This window comes from Nansenia antarctica (genome assembly GCF_963989245.1).
Source record: "Nansenia antarctica genome assembly, chromosome: 7".
Taxonomy (NCBI): Eukaryota; Metazoa; Chordata; class Actinopteri; order Argentiniformes; family Microstomatidae; genus Nansenia; species Nansenia antarctica.
Genome location: NC_137677.1, coordinates 33,385,319 through 33,397,350, shown reverse-complemented (window position 1 = coordinate 33,397,350; position 12,032 = coordinate 33,385,319). Strand labels below are relative to the sequence as shown.

At 43.0% G+C, this 12,032-nt stretch overlaps 1 protein-coding gene across 1 annotated transcript in view; it reads left to right on the top strand.

Moving 5' to 3' along the window:
• ccdc93 (CCC complex scaffolding subunit CCDC93) overlaps nucleotides 1-5,219 on the top strand; it is a 37,148-nt gene extending 31,929 nt beyond the window's left edge. Inside the window, exons 22-25 of the mRNA XM_080535851.1 lie at nucleotides 1,141-3,009; nucleotides 3,158-3,247; nucleotides 4,718-4,798; nucleotides 5,198-5,219. Of these exons, the coding sequence (XP_080391977.1) occupies nucleotides 1,141-1,197 (57 nt within the window). The 3' untranslated portion in view covers nucleotides 1,198-3,009; nucleotides 3,158-3,247; nucleotides 4,718-4,798; nucleotides 5,198-5,219. The remainder of the gene's footprint in view (nucleotides 1-1,140; nucleotides 3,010-3,157; nucleotides 3,248-4,717; nucleotides 4,799-5,197) is intronic.
• The last annotated feature ends 6,813 nt before the right edge of the window (nucleotides 5,220-12,032 follow it).

The window sequence follows — 12,032 nt, the reverse complement described above, 5'->3', positions numbered from 1 at the left end:
TATACAGTTATCAGCTCCAAGGGATCCTTATTAATTATTTCCATTGTGGTCCTTTGATGTTAAAAGATGTAGGGGTGCTTAGGTGGCGTAATGGTTAAAGCGTCGACCACGTAACCGCAGGGTTCCCGGTTCGATTCGGGCAGCGGACATGTCCTGCATGTCACCCCTCCTCTCTCTCTCACCCATCCTTCCTGTCATAATCTCTACTGTCTCTATCAATAAAAAGAAAAATATGAGTGGGACTGCCCCACTCAGAACAAAAAATAAATAAAAATTAAAAGATGTAGAAAGGTAGAGATAAAGGTGAGGAGGAATTACTTTTTTTTCATGTCTCAACTTAATGCGCTGTATCTAATGAGCTGTATTAATGCGCTGTATTTATATATACAACAGTATAGCATTAACATATATATATACAACAGCATAGCATTAACATATATATATATATATATATATACAACAGCATAGCATTAACATATATATATATATATATATATATATATATACAACAGCATAGCATTAACATATATATATATATATATATATATATATATATATATATATATATATATATATATGTTACGGTACATGTGAGAATACGGTACATGTGGGAAAACTACGGTTAGGGTTAGGTGCTACGTCGACTTGGTACATGCTGGCATGTCTAACCCTAACCCTACCCCTAACCCTAAACGTAGCACCCTAGCACCTAACCCTAACCCTAATTTTCCCACATGTACCGTGTTCCCACATGTACCGTAACATATATACAACAGCATAGCATTAACATATATATATACAACAGCATATCATTAACATATATATATACAACAGCAGTTTACTTGGAGTAAATCATTGAGATTCTGTATTTTTCTTCACCCATACAACAACAGTTTACTTGGTAGTGTGTGGGGAGCATGCAGAGTTTGGCCTGTAGAGGGAGCTACAGGACTGTGGTGGAATCGTGCGTGGTGGGATAATTAGCTCCATCAGGTGTCTGATTATCCCACCACCCACACTCCACCACAGTCCTGTAGCTCCCTCTACAGGCCACACGCTGCATGCTCCCCACAGAGTGAGTTATTGAGATTCTGTATGTTTTTTCTCATTGTATGTATGTATGTATCTTCTCATCCACAGGAGTGTCGCAAGAATGAAATGCTGCTATCCAAGCTGAGGGCGAAGGGAGCCTCTTAACCCGCCTCACGTCTCCTCCTATCTCACGTCTTATATTTGGATTCTTACAACAATCTCTTCAAATGTCTGTTTCATTTGTTACACGAAATCATGAACCATTCTCTGTAATCTCAATGATTTGGAGACAATTTCGTCACCTTCTTAAAAAATAATGGCTTAAAAGTAACTTCTGAGGAAAATTATGTTTTTGCCTAAATATATATACATATATATTCTAGATTTCCTTCAGTTTATTCTGTTTTTCGGAGAGACATTTTTTGAAAGTATGACGTAAGCCATTATTTTAAGAAGGTGACGATTTGCATTGCTTTTATTCTGCCTATTTTATTGTGCGTTTTGACATTCCATGTTGTTGTTTAAAGCATGCGTTGGTGTCACACGTATGAGGGCTGTAGACGCACGGACGGTTAGAGAGGACTGCTTCCGCGTTCCAGAGAAAATAATTGTTCCACTTGCGTGAGCACGTTTTACTGAGGTATTGGTTTGTAAATTCGCTCTGGAAATCTGATCAGTACTCACGGAATGCCATTCTTGTCCAATCAAATTACAGGGTTCCCGCGCTGGTCTTAAAAAGCCTTGAAGTCTAAAATCCAGCAATCCGGATAAGGCCTAAAAAGGTCTAGAATTTAAGTAATTCGGTCTAAAAATTAGGTGCTAGGTCTTGATTTGATTAGCTTATCCTGCAAGGAAATGGAAGAAAAAAAATCTCAAAACACTGTAGCCGTCCTCAACCATCGGTGCTTAACGTCCCTCCTGACGTTGACTCTCTTACAGAAAGGGTGCGTTCGTAAATTCCCCCTGAGATCGCCGCAGCGCACACTGGGTTCAACGTCATAAAGGGACCCAAGTAATTTGATTGGACGAGAGGCATTCCATGAGTGCTGATCAGATTCCCAGTGCGGAATTTACAAACGCAGCCAAAGACATCGGTCTGAATGTTCTGGTCTGAACATCGGCTCAGACAATCGGTCTGAATTATACTAATGTGCCATTCACCTGTACCCTGTCCCCAGTGGTTGGAACCAGAACTACAGCCCTTATCTTATACAGTACTTATATTACTGTACCCCCTGATATTATTCCATGTGTATAATTTGCTCTTAATCTGTACTCTATATAAGTGGAGGTAGAAATCGGAGGCTCATTGTGATGCTGGAACATTATTAGAGGAATAGTATGTGAGGCTGTCCTCTGATTTCTACCTCCACCAGCCTCTACTGACTTCTATGTTGTAGTTCAAACAGCTTTCTTCAGATGTGACCTTTCTGTTAACGACTGAGAGCCTTCAGACAAAGTATTGTTTCACCTGTATCAGTATTAATACAAATACATGTTGATAGTCAATGGGTGTGTTCGTAAATTCGCACTCTGAGAGCGCCGGAGCGCACACTGACTGGGTTCATCGTCATAAGGGGACCACGTCATTTGATCGGACGAGGCATTCCATGAGTGCTTATCAGATTTCCAGAGTGAATTTACCAACGCAGCCAATGACTACGTTGCACACTTGACTGTCCCAAGAGGCTATGCTAGAGGCTATGCTAGTGTTATATATGCTAGTGTTATATATGCTAGTGTTATATATGCTAGTGTTATATTCAATCATGAAACCCCCCAATAACTGTAACTGCTAACTGTTGCCTTTCAGAATTTGTATTGAATAAATACTGCACTGATTATCTCTGTTGTTATGGTGCTCTTTGTCCTCTTCACAACACTGGCTCCCCGCTGGTGGAATGAGCTTCCCATGGCTGTCAGAACTGCAGAGTCACTACCCATCTTCCGTCGGAGACTGAAGACCCATCTCTTCAGGTTACACCTTAACTGCTCCTCCTGAGACATCTACTACCCCCAAACTGTGTCTCCTGAGACACCTGCTTCCCCCTATACTGTGTCCCCTAAGACTTCTACTGCCCCCCCTTGTACTGACTTTTTTTTCTTTTTTCCCCTTCTATCACAGATAGACAGTGGCCCCGGGCCTGAGCTGGATTACTCTTCCTGATGCGACTGGTGGATTGATGATTCACTTGCTTAGTCAAATGTATTGATTGTAAGTCGCTTTGGAATAAGGTGTCTGCTAAATGCCAAAAATGTCAATGTAATGTCTTCACAGTGTTTTTACTCAGGCAGAATGTCAGCTCCATATGGCTTTTTCTTGTCTCTATCACCATTCTATCCTCTCAGTATCATCTTGATGTTCAATAAAAAGTTTCATTGCACTGCAGGAATGTAACTTGCCTATCTGGCAACACCGAAAGTGGCAGTCAATGTGTAATTGTGTGTGTAAATGAACTCACTTATAGCTCCTTATTCCAAACCGCTCTGCAACGGCCTCTCATTCACCCATTCACACACACATTCACACACCAATGGCGGCAAGCTGCCATGCAAGGCGCCGGCCCGCTCACTGGGAGCAATTTGGAGGTTCAGTGTCTTGCCCAAGGACACCTTGACATGTGGCCAGCCGGGGATCGAACCGCAGATCTGCCGACCTTGCGATCATTAGACGCCGGCTCAACCTCCTGTGCCTGTGTGTGTGTGTGTGTGTGTGTGTGTGTGTGTCTGTCTGGTGGGTTTATGAAAAAAACAGTTGCTCAGTATTTTCCATTGAGAAATTGTGAGTGGGGGGGGGGTCATGTACAATTGACTAAAATAGCTTTGATTGTTGGGTTATGATATTATAAATGATGTAAGTGGAACAGTCAAACATTGAAATGACCATTGAACAGCTGAATCGGATTGCTTAGAAAAACTATGCAGAAAATCTACTTCTTTTAGACATTAGACATCGGGACTGGGATCGGATTGTGGTTTACTGACAACTCGCCCCGAACCTGCGCAGGTTAAGACAAATACAGAGAGTCATCAATGACCCTAAAACTCGGAGGGAATAACAGCAATTTGAATGCACAATTCTGACTCACTCGTGATATTCTCATCTACTGTCTATGCAATCGAAGCTCATAATAAGACAGAAGCGTTTCAGAGAGATGCTTAATTGGCCGCACCTGTCGCCATAGGTGTGTACTTGCCCGGGAGCGCTGACGTGTACGTGACGTCAGTTTCAGAAGGGTATATATACCTGGGGTCAGGTTTCTATCGGACTTTACGCACGCGTCTGCACCTACCTACCTACATACACCTACACCTACCCCTACCCGCACCCACACCCACACCTACCCACACAAACACAAACACCAATACCAATAACTACCCGCACCTGCACCGACACCTGCACACGCACCCCATCATGGAGCGCTACGCCATTAGCGTCAAACTTGTCGGAGTGATGCACAAAGAGAAGAGAAAAGTAAGGACGTTTGGACTTTGGACGCAGAGAAAGGATATTATTTGTGGATATTATTATAAAGGATGTTATCTGTGCCAGCGGGAAAGAATACGGGACATTGACCGGCTATTAGGAAATAATTAGGAAGTAACCAATGATTTGTACTGTAGCCTAATTTATTTATTTGTTTTTAAAATGTATTTATTTGTTTTTTTTTCTTCAAATTTGCAGATGTACATCACATCGGTGCGCTGGTCGGACCAGAATGAGATCATAGTTTATAGAGGTTTCCGGGACTTCAAAGACCTCCATGTAAGATGTTGTGGTAAACCTATCTGGGTGAAGTTAGGCTGCCTGACAATCAGACTCGGCTGAAACACTGGGCTGATTGCAGCGGGCCTGGGGAGCTGCCTGTCTTTACCTCGCCTTGTCTTGTGCTTTTTATGAACACAACAAGGTTCATTGCTGTTTTCTGACCGTTGTGTGGTGGTGTGTTCTGACCTCTGTCGTAAGAACTTACCGTTTAAATTGAACCCAGTAATTTAACCCGCTAATTGAACCCAGTAATTGGTTCCCCCCTTTTCTGGGCAGTTCTGGTTTACTACAATATTCATCAAAGGCGCAATTCCGTCATATAGGCCTAGTGCAATCACTGCTTATATATATATATATATAATATATATACTGTTCCCAAACTATCTGTCGCAACAGAAACAACTGAAGAAGAAATTCCCAACCTCAATCAACCGGAAATCGAAGAGGATGATTCCCAAATTCAAAGGTAAGCCACGCATGATTATTATGATCTCCGTGTAATGTGTAGTAGCTATGCTATTCTGAACTATGATCGGAGCATATCCACGCAAAACTTCAAGGTGTTACCTAGCAAATGTAATCGCATCCTATACTTTTCCATCTGACAATAATATTACAAGCAGGGTCTGGGTTTCAGTTTAAGAGGGGTTTTATGTGTTATTAAACCGGCTCGTTCCTTAATCAGATAAGGAGATGGGTTTGCAGAAGAATGGCCCCAGCAAGTCGGTGGTTCGTCTGAAGTTTCTGGAGAACTATCTTACCTCCCTCCTGGCCTGCGAAGGGCGCGTCTCCCAGTGCTCCCTGCTCCTGCACTTCCTCCAGCCCAAGCCCCAGGATCTGCAGCCCGAGTTCGCTCAGAACAGGTAGGTTATGGTATAACATCACAGGTAGGTTATGGTATAATAATATCACTGTTCTGGGAAGTATAGTGTCATCAAGCCATATCCATATAGCATTAAGGTTGCATTACGCGCAGCTTTACGCATCAGGGCAACATGCGTCATGGTATGTTTTTGAAGGTTTTAACCTTTCTCTATTGTGTCTCTAATGCCCTAAATATGGAATCTGGTGGGTTTGGTCCTCAGCATCGTGGTCATGCCTTCTGACAGCGTCAGCGTCGGGGACGTGACGCAGCCGTTCGTGACTGAGACCTACCGGTGCGTGGCTCCCTACGAGACCAAGGACACCAAGAACCGAGCCTTCAGAGTGGCCGTGGACGAGAAGGTGGACGTCCTGATCAAAGACAAAGCCGGTGAGGGGACGTGTGTGGCATTGTGGCGCAAACTGTATTTATTTGATGTATTTATTAGCAAATGTATGCATGTGTTAGTTGATTCCTTACTGTGCAAGCTTTGTGTATTAGGATCTATCTACGTGTTTGGCAGCGCTGACAGTAGGCCTGCTATGTCCTGACCTGAGAACTGTTGTCGATCAGAATCGCTTTTATTACATCCCGATATACTCTATGTCGTAGACAAGAGTACAGTTCTTTGGTTCGGGTTCAACATTGGCATTGCAGCAAGACACAATCACAATAATAGAGTAACGTAGAGTAAGTAAAAAAAATAAAGTGATTAGGCTACTCACTAACCATCCCGCCACTGTACACCATGTCTACCCGTTACCAGCTGGGTCATTATTTTAATAGGGTGACTTTTCAATCCCCAGTACAAATCATGTTGTATTTTGTCTAAATTTGGACAAACTAATTCCATTAGTTTTTTCATGTATAGTCAATTGTTATTTATTATGAATACGATGATATGGGCTTCTACGTTTTTTTTTTTTTTACATTTTAAAAGCTTTGGTTAAAGATGTAAATGGGATTTTGCCATGTCCCCAGTGTTCATTCAACTTCAATCTAAAAAATAACTAATAAAAACATACATTTCCAAATATGTTATTATTATTTAATTTTTCTAAGCAATATCTATTGAATCAAATTTAATTTGGCACAAAAATTGAGGTGTTATGTTTGTCCCTGCGGTCACACTCCACCCTGTTGAGCTGTGTTAATGTCCCTTTAAAAAACAAAACCTATTTCTCTATCACATCACTCATGAGGTGACATCACATCAGTGGAGGGAAATTCAAATGTGGTAAGCTGTGTGATTTTCTATCTCTTACCATCTGATTTTGATGTTTTTATCAAGTGAGTTTAATGTGGTTGACTATAACGTGTCCACCCTGTTAGGCCTAAATATTGAGGAAATCAATCAAATTGAATAATTTCAAAAAGTGTTTAGTGCAAATTAGATTCCTCAAGTATTCATGGTCATGCTAGGCATTATGCTAACACAGGCTGGCTAAAGGCTAACTTTAACTCAAAATGTCCACCCTGTTAGTGTCCACCCTCTTAATGTCCACTCTGTTAGCCCTATTCAACTAACAGAGGGTATTCTAAATACAATACTATTTAGATGCCTGAGCTCGACCACTGTTTTTCAGCAAGTTAGATATGTCCTTTATATAATAGAACATTAAAATATAGGTAAATCAACTATTTATTTTTCAGAAGTTATGAAGTCCAAATGGCACCCTATTAAAAAAAGACCCAGCTGGGCCAGGACATGGACGGTTTTAGTTAGTACTGGGGTAGAAATCCAATTCTAGAAATTCTAATTGATTTCATTATAGTAATAAATACATGTTCTATATTCTAAGCCAGGCATTAGAACAAGGTGGTCCAGTCATCAGCAGACCCAGGGGTTGATTCCCCAGTTTGACCCTTGACCCCTGTAGGCTGGTGGCTGGTTGAGAATGAGGAGAAGCGCATGGCCTGGTTCCCTGCCCCCTACCTGGAGAAGGAGGAGGAGGAGGGTGATGATGATGAGGATGATGATGATGATGATGATGAAGAGGTCGGAGACTGTAAGAGATCGTTCTGTATCACGTCTACGTTACACGTTTTGCATCACACTACACTGCTTTGTGATATTCTGTGGCCTTAAAAGATGATATGAACAAATACTTTGCCATGAATACGTCTACATATATACTGTTGACGACATGCACTGCAAATTACATTAACTCTAAAATACGCACCACCACATCACAAAAAATATATTAAAAAATATTAAATAAATAACAATTCTTTAGAAATGTAAATCGCAGTATATTGATGCATGTCACTACTACTACTACTAATAATACATCAAATTTGTAGATTATGCTTTCTCATGGACTAACTCATTGTCGTGTTGTGTCCGCACACAGGTCAGTCATGTGACCTGTTGTCTAACCGGTCTCATGTTGCCTGTGTGTCATGTCACCTGTTTGACCTGTTTGTCATTTTTCCTTTCATTTTTTCCTTTCTGTATTTGTGTAATGTAAAGCACTTTGAACTGCCCCTGTTGTATGAAATGTGCTCTACAAATAACAGTTGCCTTGCCTCGCAGGTGTGATGTACTGCGCTGGGCGGAGCTACAAGGCCACCAACGAGGACGAGGTTTCCATGGAGATCGGCTCCCTGGTCGGCGTGGTGCAGAAGTCTGACAACGGCTGGTGGCTCGTTAGGTGAGGCCTCATATAACCGCTGTGTGCTAGCCGTACGAAGGACTGGTTTCTATTTATTTTTTAAACCTTTATTTCACGAGTCCCATTGGACCAAGGTCTCTGTTACACATTATAAAACTTATATCATAAAAAAACAACCAACTGAAACGTTCTCTGCAGATTGTCCCAGCAGCGAGGAGCATCACAACTGTAATATGATATTGTAGCCAACCTGTATAAGGCCTGTCGGCAGCAGGGAGTGAACTCTCTTGGGGGGTTGTGGTTAGCGTGGCCGGTTGGGGTTCGAGACACGCTTGGGGTGAGTTATTCTCCCGGTCCCGTTCGCTACAAGAGTAATAACCAAAATGCCGTAGCTGTAATGGAAATAAGTCCCTGTCAGAATCATGCAGAGTCCGTTAGTCTAAGGGAACTCATCCTAATTATAGTTTACGGGTAAGAATGACATTTCCTCTACATCACAGTACATATTATGAGATCAAATGCTGAAACGTAAACGGGTCGCGTAAAAAGTGCGTCTTAATTGTCGCTGTGAACGGAGGTTGAACCTGCCAAGTACTGTACTGCAGACACGTAGGCGCGCGCCTACTACTAGCTATCAACCAGTGGCGGGCGGTGCATTTCACACCTAGGCCTTCAGTGATGTCCGACACATTCCTACCTGAATTATTCTACCTCTTAATACCATCGTTATGACGCCATGGCTCTAGAAACTAGACAGAAACACAGTATAACCGGGCGTTGCATCACCTTAACATAGTCAGACAAGTACAACAGAGTTATATTAATATTTCCGAAGCATTTTTAATCAATAAATCCGCATTTACAATGAAGAGTGTTAAACTAACATCTTTAAGATCGCTACATTACCCACGTCTGTCGTCTCGTCCACCATAATAGCGACAAAGGGTGCCTTTTTAATCTCCATTTTGATCTCTTCAGCAATAGCAAAAATCAGGTCGTTTTGTATTTTGCCTGACGTCCCAGTAAACACTTTGTTTGTGGACAGGTGGTAATGTAAATCTGGGTTGTTTTCAGCCAGAAAAGAAAAGCTCAACGTAGTTTCCTCTGTTCGTGTCCCCTAAATGAAAGTTATTGTTTACCCAAAAACAGGACACAATCGATCAGTATTATCGATCAGTCAACGAAAGCTTTCGTTGTGGAACTCCGTTTCCCTGCGCACTTTCAAAAGTTTCACATCTACCGGCATAGTTACGCATCTCAATAGTGCGTATCAATAGTGCGTATCAATAGTGCGTATCAATAGTGCGTATCCAATCAAAAGACGTTCTGGGTGCTGACATCATTGAGCCTTACAGCAGGCGCCGTTGTTGCTTTTGCTCGCATCTACGTAGGTTTACTAGGTACGCCACAGGTTTTCTCGTTCCAACGTTAAGTTACAGGTCGAATTCGCGGCACCGTTTAATGTGCAGGCAGGCAGATTTTGGAGCCCCCTAGCAACACATTTTGATTGGATAAAAGCTCTAACATAAAGGCCAGCCCTCCAAATCTCAATCGGAGACTGGAAGCAGCGCAACCAAGAGGAAAGCTATGAAATGAAGAGAATAGACTATGGGGAATCATTAATACATATTTGTGGAAAAAATATATTAAAATAAAATGTATATTCTGATTATGTTTAGGCCAGCAGAGAAGGCCTTGCTGGCCCTGACGGCACACCACTGCTATCAACACTGCAGGGGGTGAGGAAGCGCGAGAGCAGTGGTACTGTCAATGTCGCAATGAGCGCTGTGTCTGTGCAGAACCAATACCACGCATAGCTGGGCTGTTGTGTGTTCCACGCTGTTTCGAGCAGAACCCACAGAATCTTTGGCACACGTGAGAACCGGTTCATTCATGTCATTGGGTGGTTTAGTTTAGGTTTGGTTCTGTCGGCATCTGTGATAATGGGGTGACTTGTGTAATCATGACAAGTAATGAAAAAAAAAAGTCTTTTTAAAATCTCTTCTTAAAACACATTTTTATAGACTTGCCTTTAACGCACGCTGCTCATATTATTCATGATGTTTTGTGTTTCACTGTGTCTACTTTTTATATTTTAGGTTTTACTTGCATATCTATAGAGCTTGCGCTTCTGACGTAACCAGCAAGCACGATGCAATGCATTGTGGGAAATATAGGCAGGAAGCGATTGTTTTGAAATGGATAGAATGACTATCTAATGGTACAACACAGCTACATTTGCGTGAACATCGAATGGAATGAACATAAAGATACACTGCAAACTATTTGGGTAAAGTGGCTTTGTAACTTCTCAAGTAATGTATTAAAACATTCAAGTAATGCATTCAAAGACTGAATCCAAGGCACTGGCGTTGACGGGGTCTGGTGAACTTGCGAACAACACACTCACTCGAAACGTATTTTGTCAACAGCATCTATTTTTAGTTTTTTTTCATAACACCAACTTTAAATGTTAAAGTACCCACTCGATATAATAAACAACAGTTTAACGATCACTAAATACTTATCATTTGTGGATTGGATTGATTCACTAGACTTGACAACAGTTTAGTTTTAGGTCGTGTTCAAAAGCAAGAACTGTGTTTATCTAGTTATGTATTTTTAGCATGTCGATATTCTCTCTGCATGTTATTAAAATACAGTTTAGTTCGTAGCGATGTGTTTTCTTAGCCGCTAGCTGTTAGCAGCGTTCGTAGCTGTGGCTGTGTTTAAAGCCCAATTTAGAGTCACCAGGGTTGCCAGATGGGGCGGGTTACCGATTTAGCAGTAAGTTATAAACTGGTTAGGCTGTAAATTGTCAATCCCAACTGGCAACCCTGAGAGTCAGGGGTGTACCAACATTAAAATATAATTTTTTCTCCGATTTCAATGTATGACACATCATTTGAAAGCTTACAATCTGTAGTTTAAGCACATGCAAAAAACAGAAAAATGACTTTGCCTTCTGGTTGCACATTTCACCAGACCGCATCACGTGTGTTACCTCATTGCTCGCCTTCGCTAGTTGCCTAATTTTCACAGCATGCAACGCGTTTTGATCATGTGTGCCAGCAAAGTCTATTGGTGAAGCACTTTGTAACACTGCTTTCAAAAGGTGCTCTGTAAAAAAAACTATTATATTATCTGACTCCTCCTCCCAGCTGCAACAACCAGGTGGGCTACATCCCCTCCATGTACCTGCAGCGCTACAACCCCCCCAGCGCGCGCCTGGCCACCCTGGAACAGAACCAGCGCCGCTCCAGCCTCGGCCTGGCCGGCCACCAGCTCAGCCGCTCCCAGGAAGACCTCCGCCAGCCTTCCGGCCTCCGCCGCCACCCCTCCTCGCCCAGCCAGCTGACGGCCCCTGACAGGCACAAGTCACGTTCTCTGACCACGCTAGCCAGCACAATGCCAGCCACAACCTGCTCCTCAATGCCAGCCCGACAGGCACGAGTCGCGTTCTCTGAACACGCCAGCCCCAATGCCAGCCCCCGCCCCCACCCCAGCCCCAGGCTCAGCCCCAGCCCCCTTCCCAATGCCAGCCCCCTCCCCAATGCCAGCCCCCGCCTCCTCTCCGCCACACGCGCCTTGTTCAGCGCCGCCACCCCCACCACGCCGCAGACCCCTACCACGCCGCAGACCCCTACCATCCTGGTGGAGGACCACGATGGCGTGGAGTGCCGCGGGCGGAGCGACAGCGTCTTCAGCTCCGACTCGGAAAGCGCCGACTCGGACAGCTCTGACAACTCGCCAA